Source organism: Gymnoscopelus braueri (assembly GCF_963280865.1).
Source record: "Gymnoscopelus braueri genome assembly, chromosome: 1".
NCBI classification, from domain to species: domain Eukaryota; kingdom Metazoa; phylum Chordata; class Actinopteri; order Myctophiformes; family Myctophidae; genus Gymnoscopelus; species Gymnoscopelus braueri.
The window spans coordinates 15,172,456-15,195,448 of NC_137603.1; the positions used below are offsets into that span (position 1 = coordinate 15,172,456).

At 42.3% G+C, this 22,993-nt stretch overlaps 2 protein-coding genes across 4 annotated transcripts in view; both read left to right on the plus strand.

Moving 5' to 3' along the window:
• The first annotated feature begins 199 nt into the window (after positions 1 to 199).
• On the plus strand, positions 200 to 5,556 carry gpa33a (glycoprotein A33 (transmembrane), paralog a). The gene is made up of 7 exons (XM_080430156.1): positions 200 to 352; positions 1,342 to 1,508; positions 2,304 to 2,520; positions 2,769 to 2,933; positions 3,047 to 3,163; positions 3,897 to 4,023; positions 4,173 to 5,556. The coding sequence occupies exons 1-7, from the start codon at positions 304 to 306 to the stop codon at positions 4,642 to 4,644; spliced, it is 1,314 nt and encodes a 437-aa protein (XP_080286282.1). The 5' UTR covers positions 200 to 303; the 3' UTR covers positions 4,645 to 5,556.
• A 1,475-nt stretch (positions 5,557 to 7,031) lies between these two features.
• Positions 7,032 to 22,993, plus strand: part of LOC308086630 (immunoglobulin-like domain-containing receptor 2) — a 17,683-nt gene continuing 1,721 nt past the window's right edge. The window contains exons 1-9 of one of the 3 annotated variants that reach the window (XM_080430252.1): positions 7,032 to 7,164; positions 10,285 to 10,677; positions 13,819 to 13,938; positions 18,209 to 18,265; positions 20,541 to 20,687; positions 20,810 to 20,983; positions 21,206 to 21,334; positions 21,891 to 22,236; positions 22,560 to 22,993. The exon at positions 22,560 to 22,993 is cut by the window's right edge and continues 326 nt beyond it. In XM_080430252.1, the coding sequence (XP_080286378.1) occupies positions 7,116 to 7,164; positions 10,285 to 10,677; positions 13,819 to 13,938; positions 18,209 to 18,265; positions 20,541 to 20,687; positions 20,810 to 20,983; positions 21,206 to 21,334; positions 21,891 to 22,236; positions 22,560 to 22,993 (1,849 nt within the window). In that variant the 5' untranslated portion in view covers positions 7,032 to 7,115. The remainder of the gene's footprint in view (positions 7,165 to 10,284; positions 10,678 to 13,818; positions 13,939 to 18,208; positions 18,266 to 20,540; positions 20,688 to 20,809; positions 20,984 to 21,205; positions 21,335 to 21,890; positions 22,237 to 22,559) is intronic. The other 2 variants (XM_080430254.1, XM_080430253.1) reach the window with 2 other exon arrangements.

Below are 22,993 nucleotides of genomic sequence, written 5' to 3' on the forward strand. Positions count from 1 at the left end.
CATATTTGAGAACCGCTGATTAAAATAATAATCAGCACAACTACAGTTTAGAAACAAGCCCAAAAAACTGCAAACACCAATAATTACAAGCAACTTTACAAAAAAAACAAGCCCAAAGTCGCTTATAACAAGCGGACATGGCAACACTGTTCGTTGGGTCACACCCAGCACCTGTGGGCGCACCAGGCAGGTATCGATGCAAATGCGCGCCGGGCGTGTCCGCTTCTTGGTGCAGATCAGACCTCTACTGGGAAGTGAAGAGACGTTGGGTCGATCTGGTCTGGTTGACCCAATATCAGCAATATGGCCATAATGGAGCGGATGCTTTTTACACTGACCCTGTGTTGCCTTGGTAAGTTCCCCCACGTTTTCTTTTAAAACATGTTCTAGCCTAGAGAACTTAATTCTAGGATAGGTGGTGGTCTCATGCAAAATGTGTGTGTGTGCCACACCTGCTCTGGCTCCTTAACTTAAATAATAAAAAATAATAATAAAGGTTTATTTGTTTAAATTGTTGGTGCTTTTAGAACAGAAAATGTTTGGTAGATTTAGTGTAGGGCTAGTGTGGCACTCTGGCACCTCAGACAGGGACAGTTCACACAGACACAGCCGTGAGCTGTTGCCTAAATTGAGGTGATTGCAACATTTATAGGCTACTATATATTGCTCTTTAAATCAGTGCTAATACGTTTTCATTATGCTTTGTAGCTACTATTTTGCCTACATTCTGTATTGTCTCTTATTTGACAAACTGGTCGGGGGGAGGGGGGCTCTTCCGTTAGGCCGTAGGCCTGTAGGGCAGGCCTGTGTATTGAGTTCCCTTTACGTTAACTCAGTTAAGCGGAGGGTGGCGTAGTCTAGCAGCTAGAATAAAACATGCTATTGCAGGAATAGCCTATCATGTTATGTGCGCGTGTGTGTGTTGCTATAATTTGTTGAAAATATGTTTATTTTACGATATTTAGTTTGCACATAGGCCGACCGCTGTCAACAGTAACAAACAATCCCCATCAATAATAGGCCTATTCATTAACCACTTAAAGCGGACCTTCAGGGCTCAATACTAGTCTTTTCTGTTATTGTGGGGAAAGCTTTCGCTGAAAATGGCAGGTCGACAAGCTCACAATGCAACCCGCCTTGTGAACTTGTCGATCTGTTATTTTCAGCGAAAGCTTTCCCCACAATACCAATGCTGAGTTTAAGTGGTTAAGAGAAATAGCTTAGAATTAGATGGCTTAGAGATAACAGCCTTCATGTGAGGGAAATCAAGCACATTCTCTTATACTTACATTATTGTGTGTAAGTGTATGTTTTTACCTCTGTTTCCATTTATGTTTACAGGTGTTTCAAAGGCGTGGGCCCTCCAGGTAACAATTCCTAAGCAAGAGTATGAGTTTGCCAGAGGAGATAACATCACCCTGCCCTGCTCTTTCGTGCCCAAGAAGCCCACCAACCCTCTCGTTGTTGTCACTTGGACTGCTGAGGGAGACAAACCTGGCACTCCTGAGGTGTGTGTGTGTGTGAGAGAGAGAGAAAGCACCTTGTAAACCGTATTTGGAAAAGGTGCTATAAAGTATTATTAATTCTACATGATCCAGAAGGTTTATTTGGCACTACTCATACAGGTACAAGAAGTGAAATGCAATTTTGTGAGGTCCAGTCAGTGATGTGTTTAAGCTTGTTCAGGTGTTAGAAACCAGTGCTGGTTACCTTCTGGCTAGAGTGTCCGCCCTGAGATTGGGAGGTTGGGGTTTGATTCCCTGGCCAGGTCATGCCAAAGACTATACAAATGGGACCAAATCCCTCCCTGCTTGGCACTCAGCATCAAGGGTTGGATTGGGAGTAAGTCCCTGTGACATACTAGTGTCATGTCCAGGGGTGAACTTGTACATCATGGCTGGGGGATGTACTGTACTTGTACATCAAGATGCCTCATGCTACAGAAACAGGAGATACATGGCATGGCAAGGCTTACTCTTACTACAGGCACGCGATTATGCACGACTTGAGGTGATACCTATCAGTATCACTGGAATTAAAGATGGTGCGAAGTGGTATTTTTTTGGGTGTAAACAACGTTTTTGGTTAAAAAGTCGAAGCCATATATTCTGATAGTAATCATTGCTATACATAGTGTTGTTTGTTCAGTAACAGGTGTCTCCCAGTTTCTGGTGAGTTGGCAATTTCATACATTAAGGAGAGAACTCATTTATCAGATACAAAAGAATCACTGGCACCACCTTTAAATAGAAAATGTCATTTTGTGCATTATTTAATGTTCTGCTCTTCTTGCTATTCAACAGTCCCTGGTCCTCACCTACTATTCCGCCGGCAAAATTCTTGACATCAAACCGAAGTATGAAGGTCGTATGACTTTGGACCATGACCTCGCAAAAGGGAAGATCGACCTGAAGCTGACGTCCATCACGTTGGCAGAGAACAGGGTGTTTGAGTGTCGAGTCCAGATCCCTCTGGACGATGAGGGCAAGCTAGCTGCCACCACACGGTTGATAGTACTGGGTAATGGCCCGTAATATACTGTATTTTAAATCATCATCATATTCAAAGTGAATCCATTCCTAATTGTGTTGCAGTCAATTAATTCTGATTGCATGTGGATGGGTTCAGATTGGAGGTTATCAAATATTTATTATTTACATTTATCAGCATATAATACTCAAATCCCTCTTCATTTACTCATCCGATCAAACCAAGTGAACACCAGTGGAGACATATTAATAATCACATGAAATGGTTCTTTTTGCCAGTGGCTCCATCGGTACCCATCTGTAAAATCCAGGGTAAAGCAGAGTATGGCCAGAACGTCAACCTGACTTGTGTGTCTGAAGAAGGCTCCCCAACACCAGCATATAAGTGGGAAGCTCGGGATGTCACGAAAGCACCTCGTGTTCCAGACCCGAGGACCACAGATAGTAAGTACAAACCCTGTGTGTTTGTGTCAGTTAAAATAACCCTAAGGATTTTACTGTGTAGTAAAGGAATATACCATGAAATATAACATTCGGGCGCTAACTCTCATTCTCAGAGGGAGGCATCTTGTCTCTTTATAATCTCACGAAGGAAACCTCGGGATACTACACCTGTACCTCTAGCAACAAGATCCGCGCCGCTACCTGCAACGTCACCCTTACTGTGATGCCACGTGAGTGCAACTCCACCTTGTCTTAAACCTCTATCCTATGCTGTTATGCTGTGTGGTGAAGACTGCCTCACTTGTGCCTTTAGATCCATATGTATTTTTCTGTTTACCAGGATAAATATACACCATTACTTTTGGTTGCAGGCTAGCCCTGTGTTTCAAACACCTGATACTAGTATACTAGTTACATGTGTATTCAGGGGTACGTTTTACATCCTGTCCTGTTTTACATCCTCTATTATAGATTAATGTTACAAATCACATCATCTTACAAAGTAGTTTGTTGAAACATTATTTAATGTGGGATGTGGATGAATATGTTGTCCGTTCCTGTAATCAGGATAGTTTGTAGATGCCAATAAGACAAGGTTACATTTTTTAAGTCACTCTGGTCAGATAGGTAACATGGGGTACAATGCTGAAGCTCTGCCCTGGTAAAAGACAACGTTGAAATTGTTTAGTCATAGTTATTTTTGGTTTCAAGTTTCTGACTTAAATATTTTTTGGCACAACCGATCTCATAACTTGCACTGTAGCATTGATTTCTGTTCTGTGATAGCTGTAGCTTTCTACTGTACATGCTGGTTTCTCAAGAACAATTCAGCAATTTATCATGATCATAATAATTCAAAATACATTTGTTATAATCTGTCTCCTCTTCTCTCTTACCTTCTCCTGTCCCCTCTGCTTTGCTCTACTCTCCTTTTTTGTTTTCCACTGGGCTTCATTCCTTTAGCGTCCATAAACATTGGCTCTACTGCAGCGATCATCGGTGGGGTCGTGGCAGCTGTAATTGCACTCGTTATCATCATCTACTGCTGCTGTTGCCGCAAGAAGAACAAAGAGGAGGACTATGCCATGGGGTATGCTAACAAAACATCTACACAATTTATGTAGCCACCTGGATTCAGATATTAGATAATTATATTAGACTTCTGGTCTTAAGGCAGGGCTGATACACACAAACACAACTACCACATGCCTGACTGCCTGGTCTGTGCTCTGTCTCCAGGGTTCGTGAAGAAGGTGAGTTCCATGACAAAGAGCAGCCTGCGAATGGAGAGACACACTATGAAGACAGGCATGAGAGTGTTCGGAGTGAAGATGAGTCCAGTGTGAGGAACGCCCCCAACCGACATGAAGAGCGAAGCGAGCGGGAATCCGATCGGCGCAGCGACTATGACGACCGCCGCAGCGACTATGACGACCGCCGCAGCGACTATGATGACCGCCGCAGCGACTACTCCGACCGACGTGATAAGTATAGTGACCGCAACGAGCGCCAGGATGACCGTCGCCGTGACGATGACAGTCGCCGTGACGATGACCGCCGCCCTGATGATGACCGTCGCCATGACGATGACCGCAGAGACCGCTCCTACAAAGATGATCGCTACGATGAGCCATATGAGGAGAGAGTTGAGGAGGATCGCAGACCCCCCAAGGTGCCTTCCAAGCCATCCAGGGTGGAGTACGATGACTAAAATCCTAAACCCAGATAAACAAACCTCTTCTTTGGTCCATTAGACACGTTGATGTGAGGAAGTAAAAGCTACTACAGAACATAGCCTTACAGAAGCAAAATGAATAGATTATTGTCTGTATTTGTCTGTTTCTCCTTAAGGCTTTACTGTGAGAAACATGGCTTTCAATCCAAGGGTTTGACTGTGTGTGTCGCGCTCGTGCGTCACATTGGAGGCCAATTTAACCCCTCTGTAAAAACAATCCTCCATTAATATCCTGTACTTTTTTTTATGCAGCATGTTTGAATGTTTTTTAAATGCATTGTGGTGTTGAAATGGAAGTTCTATTTGTTCATTATCTCTTCAGTTTCTAAAATGCTTGTTAGTTTTTTTTTCTTTCTTCCTCAAATGATCTGTGTGACTGATTTGAAAATTCAATCTTCCTCCGCTTGACCTCAGGCCAGTTGATGTCATTACAAATGGGCCGCAACATCGTGTTTTTAACATTATGAAATGTTATTGTTTGTTCTCCTGTGACTCAACTATTCAGAATTTATGATAAATATTGTGAGTAATTGTACCATTCTTGCTTTGCTAAATCACTGATTAACGGTTATTTTGTGAATTATATTTGACAGGATATTTTCTTGGAATGCAATAGTACAATTTTAACATGTAAATAGACTATTGTTTTATTTTTTGATAATGTGTTGAGCTTTATTTTATTTTATTGGGACTAGATACAAAAACATGTTTATTAAACAATATGAAAATGCCTCCAAAACAAATGTCTACTAGTGCCAAAAAAATCAGCCTGGTCAATTAATAAATGGCTACTAATAAATTGAAATGGGCTACATATTTCAAATACATGTAACAGAAATACTGCCAGTCTCTGATTGGGATATGTCAAATAAAGCGGTTCGTAAAACATGTTGTATGCAAGGTTTGATGTTTTCAGAATGGGTAACATGACACACACTCGTCTCGCGTATGCACGCGCAAGGAAGTCCGGTGATTATTCTACTTGGCATAGAACAGTGGTTTTCATATCAAGGGCCCATTATTTATTCGGCATTTGAGCCACGGATTTGATGACATTTAGCCTCTCAGACCCAAGACTACATAATATTTTGTTGATTGATAAGATTTTGTCCATGCTGTATTGATGTTTATACCATAGGAGAGATAACAGGCAAACGTTGATCAAAATAACTTATCAAGACATAAGGGTCCATCTCGTTACCAACTCTCCATTTAGCTGGGGACCACCTGGAACCTCAAGAACCACTGGTGGTCCCCGGACCACTGGTTGAGAACCACTTGCATAGAACACTAGATGGCGCCACCATATCTATAACCATATCGATTCAACTTTTACTTATCAACTATTCTGCCTGTGTGTTTCTTTTCCTGTGATCATTTCAGTCGAGAATTCATTAATAATACGACTATTTGGGAAATAAGCAAATGTATACAATCGATCTCCCTATTTACTAAATCGTCTGCCACATAATAGAACTGTTTTAAAATGTGGCTGCAGGTGTCAACTCAAGACATTTACGTTTTAGTTTAGTTTACTCCTACTCCAGACCTGTTACATAAAGGAAATAAAGTAGTGTAGCTGCCTAATCATGTTTCAGGGATTAAGCACACATGGATTAACATGGAGGTATGAACGCCCCCACCCCGTTCATTCGCAGCTAGTGTGTAAAGTATCTAAGTACTTTTACTCAAGTACTGTACTTAAGCAAATTTTTGAGGTATTTCTTACTTTACTAGAGTATTTCCAATATCAGTACTTTTACTTCCACTGCACTACGGCAAATAGAGGCAAATATTGTACTTTTTACTCCACTACAATTATTTGAAATCTGTTACTTTGTAGATTTGTATTATCATTACAAAACACACTAACCACTGAATTCAGCCCTGTATATATATTTCGGCCATTTGAAAATAGCAGATCTACAAACTCACAATGCAGCATACAAGCTCACAATGCATCACCATGTGAGGTTTATTGAGCTTGTAGATTGGCTATTTTCAAAAGATTTGCTATACATTCTGAACTTGTGAAATGGGACATTCTGCACAATGATGAAAGTAGGCTACGTTTACTTATGGTACTTGAAGTCATTTTGATGCCGATACTTTTGTACTTTTACTCGAGTACATTTTGAATACGGGACTTCTACTTGAAACAGAGTATATCTACATTGCAGTATTTATACTTTTACTTAAGTAAAACATGTGAGTACTTCTACCCCCACCCCTCATTCGCACTGCAGCCACTACCACCACCCCCAAACACCCATTGTCCTTAACGGACCAGAGGACCGAAGCCCCTCCCACCCACTCTGGTGCGGTCCCGTTATCTGGTGCAAATGATCCACACTTGTTTGCAAGGGATGAGACTGGTGGTGGTCAAGAGCAAGAGGATGTAGCTGAATCATGCAACTTTCCCCAAGTTTAACTGTATAATTCTGAAAATGTATTCGATCATGATGAGGTGGTGGATTCCTATTATTAGCTTGGCAGGTAGGTGATGATGATGATGAACAACAATTGTTTATTTGTTTGTTACTTTGTTTGCTACGTTGTGCAGATTCTTCTTGTTGCGTTATTTTAGATTGGTGTGTTGTAGCTGTATAGATCATGCTATGGATTTACAATGATCGGAACTTTTTGTGGAATGAAATTTTAATTCTTACCGAAAGCATGTTGGGGTCCCTTTCTTGGAGCAGTCCCTTCTAAACAGAAACATTTAGCTGAAGATAATAGCCCCTTTTCTTTCCCTTTTTTATTTATCTAATGCTAAAAGCAAAGAATGTGACCTTTTTAAGTAGCCTAAATTAGAAATTCTGTCGTGTGGCCTGGTTTTAAGTTAAAAAGTATTTGCCATTGCCATTCAATAATGGGAGTTAACTAGCATCAGGTGGTTTTAACTTAAAATGGAACAGCTAATAGGTCTAACCAGGTCAGGTTACAGTTATTTGCTTTTAGTTTATTGAGGTAAAGTTAGATCAATCCCAATAAATGTTACTGTTCTTGAGAACTGCCCTCCTCTTAACTTCTCTAGAAATGGCCTACTACGAAAACTAATAAAGCCTGGATTCCCCAGGGTCTGCCCCCCCCACACACACAAGCAAATCTCTTTTTTTTCTAAGCTCATAGAATTGAAATAAGTTTGTACCCTAGGAAATTGATAGGCTTCTGTCTGTAATATTATTTTTGTTTGCCTGTGACTTTAATGACTTATATAACTCTCTTTCTGACAAAGAGTCAGAGATAATTATACTGTAGTCTCTCTCTACAGAGATAAAACAATATATAAAAAATAATAACAAGATACCACTATGCTTGGCTTCATTTACTCTGTATTAAATGTTTTGAGTAGACATCACTGGCTGAGCTATTAGTTCTGTGACAACAAGATTGGAAGCTCGATCAAGCACAGCCTCTCAGTAATTGAAAGAAAACAACACTGTTGCCTGGTCTGGTTCAAATGAAGCTGCCCCTCCCAACGCACATTTTTATCTCTGCTCACTAGCTCACTTTTGAAAATACACTTTAGTCATATACCTCCTACTGCTTGGATAAAGTCTCACACACACACACACACACACACACACACACACACACACACACACACACACACACGGGATGCGTGTGTGTGTGTGTGTGTGTGTGTGTGTGTGTGTGTGTGTGTGCGTGCGCGTGCGTGTGCGCGTGCGCGTGCGCGTGTGCGTGTGTGTGTGTGTGTGTGTGTGTGTGTGAGGGAGGCATCTCCAGTGTGTGTGTGTGTTGCCTACTCTGGACTGCAGCAGTCCAACCCCTGGACATCATGTGACTAAGAGCCCTGCAGCTTCAGAAGCTCCAAAACAATCTTAGGTCAACACAGCTCACAGTCAGCTTCTTTGAGTCAGTCAGCCTGACACAAATCGGTCGGTTTGGTCTTTGTTGACCAAGACTTTGTTATATTTGTTATGCTTAGTTATTTCCATGCACACCACTTGTAAACTCTGGAACAGTGGTTTTCAACCTGTGTGTGTGTGTGTGTGTGTGTGTGTGTGTGTGTGTGTGTGTGTGTGTGTGTGTGTGTGTGTGTGTGTGTGTGTGTGTGACTAGATGACAGTAAAGTGAAATATAAAGACTTTTAATAAGTAATACCTAAAAAAAGAAATGAAAAAAGACCATTACTGCATAAAATGTAATCAGCAAACTATACAATAAAAACTGGTCAAACATTGGCCAAATTGTCAACTAGTATAAGAAAGAGGCAAAAAATGTGAAAATAGCTGCAAGCTCACAACGCCTCGCAGCACAAGTCGTCATGAGCTTGCAAGATCGGCTATTCTCACAATATTAAATCTGTGGAACAGAGTCAAACTAAATGTAATGCCTCAACTCCTACAATTCCAAGTGCTTGTCAGGGTGGGGGTCCCCAGTTCAAATATGATTATTTTGGGGGGTCGCGGCCTAAAAAGGTTCAGAACCACTGCTCTAGAATATATTTCAATAGCCAGTAGCCATTGTGAAATCAACATTAGAATGTTCAGTTAGTTGTCTACACCTCCAACCTCTGCGTGATTGTATGCAGCAAACACAATTTTACAGATTTGTTTATTAAATCATACTAATCAATCAGACTAAGAATTTCTTTAGCCAAGGATAGCCCTACAACACAGCGATGTTGTCATACACTTCACTTTGTCTTATATTGCAATCAATCTGCACAAGAATTAGGATTATTTAGCAAGGAAGCTACACTTCTAGAATTACTGTATCGTACAACCATGTTGCTCGCTGAAAATAAAAGAGCGGCACATTCTTCACGTGAAAATCTGTTATTTTCTGCAAGCGGCAGTCATACGGCAAAGTATTAATTAGGCTTAAGAGTCACTCCCTTTCTCCAGCCCAGACCTTGACTCAGCACTATACAAACAGTGTTACTGCATGTGGTACTGTCTGGCATAATATAATCCCCCTCATTATGCATGACTACTTATTACTGACACGTGTTCTAACAGGAAGATGATCTGGAAGTCTTCCTCAGTCTAATGTCCAACCAAAGTTTAGTCTGTGCATGTTCCATTGTGACATTGCGCTGTTCCAAAGTTGATTACCATGAATTACAGAATGACAGTATTGAAGCATTGTTATTTAGATGTTGACTTGTAACTACACTTACCTGCACATCAACATAACAATATAAACAATATGATATAATACAACCACATTAAATAAAATCACTATAAATTCAAAATGTCTCCAACAGGTATAGCCATTATCATGAGGCCTTCGTTGTTCATTTGGCAGAGTAGCCCTGCCTGATGCCTAGAGGTCTTAAATCTCTATTGGCCAGGAGGGATTCCACTTTGCCTGAGTGATAGATGTTTTGTTTCCCATGCAGGAGACCCGGGTTTGAATCTACAGTATGTGGTTATACTCACATTATTTTCATTTTATTCCAACCACCTATTAGCTTCAAGGCATACATCAACTAACTTCTGAACTCAACAGCAGTGTCCTTTATGCCTTTTCAAGCCTCCTTTAACCTAATTTATACCAGATTGGCAATTTGTTTTGTATGGGACCCCATATGACTGAATATAAATCAGGCCTGCCGCCTTTGCCTCACTATCCTCTCTTCCCCAGGTATGCTGCCACCATGCTGCTCTGGGGTGCAGGTGTTTGTGAGAGATGAGAGGAGGTATGCGGTGCTGTTCCAGTCCGTGGTGCTGCCGTGCCACTACAACAGCGTGTCCACCCAGGTCCCTGTGGTACAGTGGGTCTACAAGTCCTACTGTCGAGACCGCACGCGAGACGCGTTTAGCTACTCTGACAGCCTGGGTGGAAGCGGAGGCCTGGGCGGGGGTGTGGGCGGAGGAAGTGGAAGAGTGGGTGGAGGGTACGACACAGGAACCACAGCGAACCTCCACCTTGACTGCTCTGACAGCAGCCGGACTGTCCGCACGGTGGCATCCATCTCTGGGTCTTCAGTCACACTGTCAGAGTACTACAAGAACCGAGATATCTCCATCATCAACAGTAAGACTACTGCAGGGCTGTCTCCATTTTTAAGTTGTCTGGAATCTTTCACTTACTTTTTTTTTTTACATTACACACCATACTAGTACTAGTGTGTGTGAGTAGTGTCCAAGAAAGTCAAGCTGTTAAGAATCAGAATCTGTTTATTGGTCAGGTGTTCACACCATGTGACTCCCTTTATGCAGGGCATAGAGGAAAGTGCTATAAAATTGGTTTATAGCATGATCAAATACACTTTGGTGTATTTGATCATCTTTTTCTATATCTTTTTGTTTTCGTCAAAATCATCACCTCAAGCATTGACTTGTCCTCTTAATGCAGTAAGTGTTTCATATTGGGCTAGTTTTATTGGGTTGAATTATTACCTCAGGGTTAACTATGATTTTAAACTTCAAATAATATAATGTTGTTTTCTGGATTTTACCCCCATTTTTGTAAAGCAATCATGCTGCACACCGTTGCATGAGTAAAGTCCAGTGAAGTCAACTTCAAATACGAGGAATTTTACTTGGGAGGGGGGAAGGCATAAAATAGAGTATGGTATGGCTATGTTTAAATAAATGAATAGATAATATCAGTATAAAAGTAAAAACAGGAAGACAGGGAATTTATCAATTTAGAAACTGAAATCTAGGCTCACAATACAACACACAATATTTTTGCCTCACCAAACAAAACTGTCAAATTCTAATGCTAAATTCATCACACTATGATCATTTAGTGAATGTAAATTCAATTATTAGAATTGAATCGGCAAGATGTAAAGAAGGATAAACACTCAAATAACAAATACAAAATATTATTATTATTATTGTTTATTCGTTTGAAGCAAATTAATCATTTGCGATGCAAGAAAGCAAGGTTGTAGCCATCATATGCATAGGTTTAGGAAAAGTATTTATTCCAGCTAGCCAGTAACCCAAAGCTGTAACTTCAATTACATTCGTGCTAGCAATACTAAAAGCCTGATTTATACTCGTATAAAAAAATGATATGAATATGATGCTGGAGCTAGTAGATGAGTCAAATGCACACCCACTGCATTTCAGGTTTGAATTCAGGCTCATGTGATCTTGTAGTCACTATATCATTTACTTAGGATCTGATCACTGTCCTCCAAGAACAATCCAAATAAAATAAAATCCAAATTTATGCTTTGGAGAAAAAGTCCCCACATACAAATTATGTATTTTAACTGATAAAAGTGTTGATGCGACTCTTTCTCGCTGAAGGCAGCGTGAATTAGGCTTAAGGTGTGTGCATGTCTGTGTGACAGAGACAAAGAAGTAGCATTGTTTGCAGGCCTCAGATTTATGAATCTCTGGCTCAGGGTAAAGAATCAGCCTTCTCTTCACTGGCCAGGCACAGACAAAAGAGAAGGCTTTAACATTTCATTTATCCTGCCCTCTCTCTTTCTCTCTGTCCTTCCCTCTGATCTAGTTTAATGTCAGTCTTGTACTTTTTGCTCTGTAGATCTGACCACATGCCAACATGTTTTTTTTCCTCCATCCCCTCTGATGTGATTTGATTTAGTGCTTTCCCCTCATTTTCCCCTTTCTCTCGATCTATCTCCTTTTGTTTGCTCTCCATTCCTCCTCACCCCATCTAATGTGTGGTCAGTCTTCCTGAAAGCTTCTGTGTTCACACTGAAGTTCAGTTCCTCTAGTTGAATCTGAGGGCTCCTCTGGGCTCCCTGTTAAGTTGTATATCCCTACAAAAGCCTTGCCATGACAATATTATTGTAGATGATCATAAAGTGACGATGAACGTTATGTCTAGAGAAAGGCATAATACACAAACCACACATTAATTTCATTTTAATTGAGTCATTATGCAGTTATGTATGCAATCACCATAGTTATTATGTTGAGGTCTGGTCACTGGCCATTTATTACACTGCAGTCTGGACACGTCTGAGTCTCCTCCCCAATCCTTGGCCGACAGGAAAAGGAAGTCTACCATTTCCTGTAGTTTGAATGGGTGTATTTATACATTCGACCACCTTTCATCGGAGACAGAATCCAGTCGGGTCTATGCTAGTGTCACAGAGTAGAGCTACCTGAAGCACATTAAAATGCTTGGTTTCCCATGCAGGTGACCCGGGTTTGAACCTTGGTGGCTACACTAGTCTATGCTATTCAAGCATCAACCTGTACCGTATTTGAATCATTCAGATGGCTTTGAAAGTCTGTGGATTTGATGGTTACTTGTAGCCAGTGGTGGAAAGTAACTAAGTACATTTACTTGAGTACTGTACTTAAAGGGGTAGTTCACCCCCAAAATAACTTTTTTTCTATTGATTCCTCACCACCTGGAGCCTTGAATTCATAGATATTTTTTAGTTTTTGTCACATTCCTAAGCCAATAATTTGATTTTAATAAATGTGTCCCCATTGATTCCGGTAGGAGACACAAATGCATTTGTGTCTCCTACCGGAATCAATGGGGACACATTTATTATAATCAAATAATAAAGGAAGGAATGCGACAAAAACAAAACAATATCCATGAATTCAAGGCTCCATGGGGTGAGTAATCAATAGAAAAAAAGTTATTTTGGGGGTGAACTACCCCTTTAAGTACAATTTTGAGGTATTTGTACTTTACTTGAGTATTTCCAATTTCCAATACTTTTACTTCTACTCCACTACATCTCAGGCAAATATTGTACTTTTACTCCACTACAATTATTTGAAAACTTTAGTTACTAGTTACTTTTTAGATATAAATGATTATATTATGAAACATACATTAACCACTTTAGCCCTATTTTATACCTAGGCTATTTGAAAATACAACACGTCGCGATGCGACGTGTTGTGAGCTTGTAGATCTGCTATTTTCAAATATTTTTGTACTTTTACTTTTGATACTTAAGTACATTTTCATGCCAATGCTTTTGTACTTTTACTCAAGTAAATTGTTAATTCTGGACTTTTACTTGTAACAGAGTATTTTTATATTGCAGTATTGGTACTTTTACTTAAGTAAAGAATTTGAGTACTTTTTCCACCACTGCTTGTAGCAACATCATGACAGCACACATACATTCCATTCCTGCCTTTCATGTTTCACAGAGGGAGACGAGTTTCAGTAAGAAAACACTCATCCCTGTCCTCTCTCTCCGGCCCTCCCATACAGAAGCAGACCTGCGTATAGGTGAGCTGCAGTGGGGCGACAGCGGCATCTACATTTGTAAAGTGGTGATCTCCGATGACCTGGAGGGGGAAAATGAAGCCAGCGTGGAGCTACTCGTGCTGGGTAAGCCTCGGGTGTTCACCCAGCAACTCAACACAACGGTTCAATTCAAAGCTGCAATCTGGAACATTATTTTAACCCAGGGCCAGGGTCTTCAACGTTTTTCAGGCCAATTGACCCTTTAGCCGAGAGAGAGATGAAGCAGGGACACACTACATATCGTATGAAATTATGCTGCAGATTAAACCTTTACATACAGATCTACATATAGATCTCATAGATAGCTTCATAGTCATAGACTTGTTTGACAGCACTATCATCATGGTTGTGGGAAAAAAAAGTTTTGTTTGTTTAAACATCATCTTTTCTATTAATATGTTGTATTCATGTTAATGTGTATTTTCAGACATTTAACCACTTAAAGCCTCAATACTTAGTCAACTTGACCTTTGGCTTTAGTCTGCTCTTTTTTCCCTCTATATACCAAACCTCTTCGTCAAAAATAGCAGATCTCACAAAGCGTCACTGTGAGCTTGTAGATCGGCTTTATCCAGCGAATGTTCCCCCCGGAATACGTTTGCTATAGGTTTCAAGTGGTTAATGTAAAAAAAAGAAAAAGTTCCCATCACACAAAGATTTGGCGGGCCCCTAGGGGCCCCGGACCCCTGTTGAAGACCCAGTACATTTGAACTAATCTGCATGGTACATAATATGTTATATTGTACAATATACAGTAATTAGCACATCTGCAGTGCAGTGGTTGGTGTTGATCTCCCTACAATTGCAAAGAGAAATTATTAGACCCTGATCTGGTTGACACGTAGTACTGCCCGGAGCTCATAAGTGCGATATCTCCCCTGGACAAGTAGGGATTTCCTCTTGGAAGAGCGGTAGAAGCTTGGCCTCCCAAGTGGTAGATCAGGGTTTGAATCCCAGGTAGGACATGACTCAAATGGATTGCTGCTTTCAACAGTGGGTACACAGTAAAATCCTCAGTGTTTTTTTTTATCCATTTGCAACTCAGAGAGTGTGCAAACCAAATGGACCGGTTACATTTGTACACTCTCTCAGAGTTAAATTAACGCTCTGGATTTTACAGTGTATTCAGCTGTAGAGACGCCACCCCACTGACCCCTCCCTCCCTCCCCACATATCTCTCACGTACACATCTCCATTGGACAGTTTTTAAAGGTTGTTATTATGTAAAAATCCTGTCTAAGGCTAACATATTCATCACTGGAGACAAAGAGAGCTCGTTTACGAGCTGATTTATCGGAAGCATTGCCTCTGCCTGGGCATTGTTTCCCATGCCTACAGTGTAACCATGGGGACTGCTCACTCATACAGTATGTCTCTGGTTGTTTTACTGAAACGTAATAAATGCTTTTGCAAATATGCGACCAGCACTTCTGTGCAACAAACCACATGGTGATATGCGGTCAACATGAGGTCATCCTTGTGTGTGTGTGTGTGTGTGTGTGTGTGTGTGTGTGTGTGTGTGTGTGTGTGTGTGTGTGTGTGTGTGTGTGTGTGTGTGTGTGTGTGTGTGTGTGTGTGTGTGTGTGTGTGTGTGTGTGTGTGTGTGTGTGTGTGTGTGTGTGTGTGTGTGTGTGTGTGTGTACTTGTACTGTACTGCGATCATTGGGAGGAACATAGAAGGATAGCAAGATGAGAAAAATGTGGAATATGAGGACATTTTGCTGGACACCACTTTGCAAAAGGCAGTTTTAGGATTAGGACTTTTGTTTAAGGTTAGGTTAGGGTGAGGTTAGGTTTTGAGTTAGGTTGGGGGCGCTCGGGGGTGCCGGGGTAAAGTACCTGCCCACCGCCGCGGAGGCGTGTGTGTGTGTGTGTGTGGGGGTGTGTGTGTGTGTGTGTGTGTGTGTGTGCTTTAGACAAACTCTCTCTATGCGTGGTGGTGTAATGCCATTTGTATCCTGTTGTTTCTTCACAATGACAGTCTACTTGTCTGTGCACAGTTAACAAGTGTTACCATAGCGATGGTTGAGGCGCCATGCGGCCACTTGCTTTGATTTACTCTGAGGCTGGCCTTTGTTTGGGTGACTCTCAGGGTAGTTAGGCCTACTACGTATATAGGCCTACTGTATTGGCACGCACGCACGCACGCACGCACGCACGCACGCACATACACACACATACACACACATGCGCACACGCAGTTAACTGCTGGGCATACAGCTTTGATTTGTTTGCTGGGAGAATCGATGGCATCCCATTTATAGCATGTACAAACTGCCCCATGGCGTACACTGTCAGAGGCCAGTACATGGACAATGTACTGGAGGTAGATCGGCCATGTGGGAACTGGAAGATTATCGGTTCGATGCCCCAGATACTCTTGGCTTCCTGTCGAAGTGTCCTTGAGTTAACCTTTAACTGCTCCCGATGAGGAGACTGGTTCCTTGCATGGTTGCCTCCACCGTCTGCGTGTGAACGGATGAATGTAACACACACTGTCAAGTGCTTTGGATAAAGGTGCTAGGAATGCAGACCATTTAGCATGATTTGACCTTTAAGATCTGTTCCTTGACATGAGATATCCTAAATCCGCCAGCAAAAGTGTCAATTTAAACATTTCAGAGTTAAATCAGCACTACTGGCTTTGTTGCGCAGGCTACACAGAACTAGATTTCCTGGTATGGGTGTAGCTAACATGCCGTGCAAGCCACTTGTAGTGTTTCCATAACAACGGCTGGGGCCAGTCAGGGGAATGGGCTCTGGGAGACTTTGTCGAGAAAGAAAGACATGGAAGATTGAATGATGTAGAGAAGAGTAGCAACAGATGGATGGATGATGCCATTACAAAGACTCAAAAGCTGAGTGGGGTGAGGATGAAGCCAACTGAAAGAGAAGCATGACACAGATAACCCCAAGGTCTACACAGAGACACACTAGTCATAACAGTAGAAAGGTCTGCACTCTGGCACACTCGGCAGGGTTGAACGAACCACAGTAAAAACATGTGCATTTTAAGTGAACTGGAGCATGTTTGTACCCACCAGTCCAGACAGACAGCAGCAGAGCTCAGTAGACAGCACAGATTCCACAGGTGAGCTGTCTTAATGCTGCTTGGTAGGGGGCCGGGGGGGGGCACACTGTGTACAGTCCACTCTGTGTCAACCTGTGTTAAGTCAAGACAGTCATGATTGTCTGCTGCCTGGTTCTGTTGTTTCCTTTCTCATGCCAAGCCACCATGTCCCCTATCCCATGACATAGCACACCCCCACTGTGAAATCCACACTGTTAATTGTAAAATTGGAACCAAATGGACCCTTATGGGTCAACCAAATGGACCCTTTGTCCATTTGGATACTATCAGAGTTACAAATGGATCTAAATGCGTATATACATGGACAAACACACATCATATGATGGACTGACTACATGATCTCATGTAATACCACCCTGTTAGTATAACAGATGTGTGTCTACGGGCTGACTGTCCATTTCAAACCTCTGCTGAAGCCAAACCAGCTTATTTCACAGAAGAAATGTAAAGGCATAAATAAGAGTATAATGGAAGGGTAAATAGCATAATGTATAGATTAGCTGATACAGGATTGTTTTAAACTTTATTTATTTTTCTTTATCATATTTTTTATTTATCATTGGCTTATTTCTAGCGTCCAACTGACGTTGACACTGGGTTGATGATTGGGATTATTTTAATACTGTATTTATGAAGAGGTGGGAGATCAATTCAGATTTACGATGCTTTAATTCTGGCTAAATAATCCTCCTTCTCTTTATAGCCCCACGAGAGAGAGCAAAACGAGAGCGGTAGAGTGAATAACACTGCAAAAGACTGGTTTCAGGAACCTCTGCAGGAAGCCACTTTGGAAATTTAACTTTGGTGTAAATAAACAAACCTGTGACATCACCATTCTGCATGCAACATTACTTACTGCACCTGTGTGTTATCTACTGGATGGTGAGAGGTCATGCTCCAGCTCACCACCATGAACACATGTTCAGTAGAGTGGGAGAAATCCAAGGCCAAGCTGTCGATCAGAGAAGCTCTGTTCCACCCTAGCAGGCTCTCTGTCTGGAATAGTGCCAATTACATTCTGATGCATGCTGCTGTGTTTGCTTGCCAACCTCTCTCTCCTTTTCTCTCCTTCTCTCTCTCTCTTTCTCTGTCTCTCCATGCATGCTGCTGCTTACATAACTATCTTTGAATCTGACATTCCAATTTATTTCACCTTCATTTCCTCTCCTCTCCTCTCCTCTCCTCTCCTCTCCTCTCCTCTCCTCTCCTCTCCTCTCCTCTCCTCTCCTCTCCTCTCCTCACTCATGCCCTGTCTCTCTGCAGGCTTCTCAGGTGTTCCTCAAGACCTCCTGCCAGACCTTGACTTGAAGATTATGCCAGGTAGGGGCATGTTCTCTTGTCCCCTGGCCCCTTCTGTCCAAACTAACCCCACCGACTGCTCTTCTGTCCTAACGCTATCCAATCAGCTGCCATAATTAGTTCACTACACAGTAAAATCCTCATTTAACTCTTAAGTGCCATTCACACTGAACACTATAACTATAACGATAACTATAACTATAGCTCACCATTGTATCTTTTTTATAGTTGGTGTAAACTCTGCCATTCACTTGACGATTTTTGAAAACTATATTTTTTATTGTTATAGTTATAGTGCTCTGTGTGAATTGCCCTTTAGAGTGTACAAATGGACCCTCTAAGGGTCCACATGGTTACTTGTGAACTCTTATAGTCATTTAGTTATAAATAGATAAATGAACGGAATTTTACTGTGTACTATATAACAATGCACATGAATGTGTGTTCATGACTCAGTCCATGGGATGCTCTCACAGTGAAATCGGGAACCATTTCGAAAATGATCGCCACCAATCAAACAATAAGTTGACGAACACTTCTCTGTTTCCGCTAAGCTGTGTTGGAAAACATCTGTGGCATTTATTATTTACGGTTGTGGTTAACTTGTCATCTCAGTTTATCGCCTCAAATTCTTGTCAGACAGCTTGTCATCGTAGAGTTTGTGGGATTGTGGGAAGGAATGGTTCAAATTAAATGGGAATAGCTCCCTTTAGCAACAATGGTGTGATTCACCCAGCCAATGTGGTAACTGCAGGCTTATCTTGTATTAGTGTGTGGTGTTACATTAGTACATGTTCCTATCAATGTCAGGCAGCTCCCACGTTTCCTTTGTACTGAACTGTCTCTACCCCAGTCTCTGTGTGTGTGTGTGTGTGTGTGTGTGTGTGTGTGTGTGTGTGTGTGTGTGTGTGTGTGTGTGTGTGTGCGCGTGTGCGTGCCTGTCTGTCTGCAGAGTTTGTTGTTATGCAGAGTGAGATATTGCATTATCACTTTGTTGTATAAAAAATAAGAGGCACATCTTCAGTCTCTTAAATAACAGCGCAGATTGTCCCTCTCTGTCTTGTAACATAGTCAGGATTCCTGTGATTCCAGGATTGCATTTATCTTCTCCCATTCCTTTTTTGATGGAGTACTTACAATAACTGATTTCTCCCTCCCTTTATGGCGTAACAGGATTGTGGATTGTGAAGTGTTTTCATGACTTGTGTGGTGTATTTCCTATAATACACTATTTGTGTGCATCAAAATGCAGTCTTATCTTGCCACAGAGGTTTTAGCTTTTTTGTGTGCAGTCATTACTGATTGTCAGTGTAGTCACGTGAAGCAATAACAATAAAGACCTCACTATATTGAAGAGAAATCTGAGGTCTCACAGACCCTTACTGTCAGTGCCTACATGTACCAGGGTGCATTATGAGTACGTTTCTCATGGGTAGAGAGACATATATTTACAGCAAATTGTACAGCTTTACTCCACAGAACGAACATGAAGCAAGTTGACGTAAGTTAAACAGTCAAACATGGTTCATAAGTTGTTGGGTTTAATCCCAATATTGTGGACATTACATATATATTCAACCCTCTGCAACTAATAAATGGAAACACGGTTGAAAACTGGTGAAGTGTTCTGTTTTAATCATAATGATTTAATCTCTCTTTAAAGGGACTACACCATGATTTTTTAAATATTTTTTATATTTAATATCATATTGTTTATGTCCCTGAAACGTTTTTCAAAAGGTTTGAGCCTAAATCAAGCCTCAGATATACTCATTCCAACTAACTTCTCTCTGGCTTATAAAGCACTTTCACCTGCAACACCACATTGTCCTGTTTGGCACGGGGCGCTATTGAGCCAGTTTGTACGACAACCCCCCTCAGGGCCCTATGGATAGTAAAGATCAGAGAGTAGAATACATTGGGACAGTAGCAGCCAGGGTGGGAGGGAGTGGGGTGCTGAAAGGCAGCATTTAGGAGAACGGAAGTGACTTGATTGAGGTGTGGTCCTGCTCCTGAAATTCAACTAATTAGCTCCTCTGTGTGTGTGTGTGTGTGTGTGTGTGTGTGTGTGTGTGTGTGTGTGTGTGTGTGTGTGTGTGTGTGTGTGTGTGTGTGAGAGTGTGTGTGTGTGTGTGTGTGTGTGTGTGTGTGTGTGTGTGTGTGTGTGTGTGTGTGTGTGTGTGTGTGTGTGTGTGTGTGTGTGTGTGTGTGTGTGTGTGTGTGTGTGTGTGTGTGTGTGTGTGTGTGTGTGTGTGTGTGTGTGTGTGTGTGTGTGTGTGTGTGTGTGTGTTTCCAGAGTGGCTGTTTGTAACGGCAGTGGCCCTGGGTGGTGGGTTGTTCTTGTTGCTGGTGGGGGTGTGCTGGTGCCAGTGCTGTCCACACTCATGTTGCTGCTATGTTAGCTGCTGGTGCTGCCCTGACACCTGCTGCTGCCCCAGACACTGTAAGTATAAACACATCATGTGCATAAAAAAACACTCTTACATAATGTTGCATAATGTCTACAACTATAACTGAACTACAATTCTATAAGTATACAGTGTTGTTATGTGTTTCTCCGTCAAGTGTATGAGGCAGGCAAGGGTATAAAGACAAGCACCTCCACCCCTCAGATGGCTGCCTACGCTCCGTACTTTGTCTCTGGCGTCCCAACCATGGTCCCCATCGCTCCTCCCACACTGGTTGAAAAGATGTCCTCCATCTCCATCTCCCCCTCTGACAGTACTCTGCTGGCGGGAGGTGAGATCTAACTGTTAGTCCATACAGTATGTGTGTGTGTGTGTGTGTGTGTGTGTGTGTGTGTGTGTGTGTGTGCGTGCGTGTGCGTGTGTGTACAGACTGTGCCCGTGATTTGTTTGGTAATGATAAGCTAAAGCATATCAAACACATGATATAGATATACAGTATGTACACGCAATCAAATGTAGCCGCCATGCTGATTGGCGGAGTGTGTGTCTCCAGTCCCAGTGCATAGAGTGGCAGTTCCATACCGTGTGCCGTCATCTCAGGACCAGCACTCTCTCAGGGTGCTGCAGTATGTAGAGAAACAGCTGGCACACTTCAATCCTGCAAAGTCCAACAGCCACCAGTGTAAGACTCAGAATCAGCTCTGTGTGGCTTTACTCTCCACACTCCATCACACAGTAAAATCCTCAGTGGTAATTTCACTCTGAGAGTGTACAAATGTAACACTGAGAGTTACAAATTAACCCTGAGGATTTTTACTGTGCACCTATTTATGAGCTGAAATAGAGCATGTTCAAGCTATCAAAAGCCCTTCCACTCTCTCCCTATTTCCTCATCTCAGCATGCTTCTCTGTACTCCTGGATTCCTGCACATTCTTGTGATTCCATTCCATTTAAACCTGATGCTCAGTCAGACAGTCACAGCTGCATGTGCATGCCCACGTATGTGAGCATGCTTTTGACACTGTACTCTCAGTGTCTTTCCTGTACTTAAGACAATCACTTGCATGATTTGAATCTTACTTTACTCTCTTTTCACAGCTTCTTCATTGTTCTAATCTATATCTCTCTAAATCTATTCCTATTTGTTCAGCTCCATGAAAGAGGATTTTAGTTTTTGATTGCATGATTTGTTTGATTAATTCACTCATACATTTGTTGGTGGTCGTGTCCCGTGCAGCCTGCAGCGTGTCAGAGCTGAGCTCTCTCCACGAAGGAGAAAACGGCTTCCAACAGTCATATCGCAATGTCCAGAAGAAGGCTCTGCCCGCCATCCCTGACCTTGACCCGCAGCCCGAGCCCCAACGTCACCGCGATGACCGCAGCCCAGAGCCGCAGCGTTGCCGTGACGGCCCCTCATCACCCCGACGTTACCATGACGGCGGCAGTGCTGAGCCCAAACATCACAACGATGACCCCCTTCCCCCAAGACGCTACAGCGATGACCCGCCCCCCTCCTCTCAGACAAACAGGTCCACCCGCAGCCAGAAGCGGCCCAACCACAGCCAGGAGGACAATCAGAACAGGTAAGGACAGTTGTAAATATGTAAATATGTAGATAACTTGTTTGGCCTTTTTGTTGTTCTCTTGTTTGATCTCCTTCCCCCCCTCTTCCTCCCCCTCTTCCTTCTATGGAAATAACGTCGCGATGGGAATGATGTACGAAAACAAATTTCACCCACTTTTTTACCTTGTAAACCTGTGATGTGACAATAAACCTGATTCTGATTCTGATTCTGTAAACACACATATACACACATACACTTGGTCTATGTTCCTACATCCCTTTTGCTGCAACTCTCTCTCACTTTGTGACAATCTTTCTCTCTCGTATTGTTCTTTTATCTAGGTGGAATCCTCGTTCAGAACACCTGCAGAGGAAGGCATTTCGAACGGCCGGCCGGACAGGCTCACTGGACGAGCTTGAGGAATTCGCTGCCTCTTACGGGCAAGGAGGAGCCAGATCTGGAGAGAAAAGGGGAGACGAAAGGGGGGAGTATGAGATGGAGCTCCAGGAGTACAGAATGTACCCTTCCTATCGTGACGGCCCCCCACAGCGGTACCACAATGACGACGATTACCACCGCAACGACAGCGACCGCGATGGCCATCACAGACAGAGTGATGACCGGGAGGAGCATCACGGACGACACAAGGAAAACGGCCGCCACATAAGCCCGATTTCCTCGCCTAAAAAGAGGCGGGGCACTTGGGATAATGAACATCCTCCTCCCCCGCCACCGCAGACCAGTCCCCCCTCTTCTTCTTCTAGAGAGAAGGACT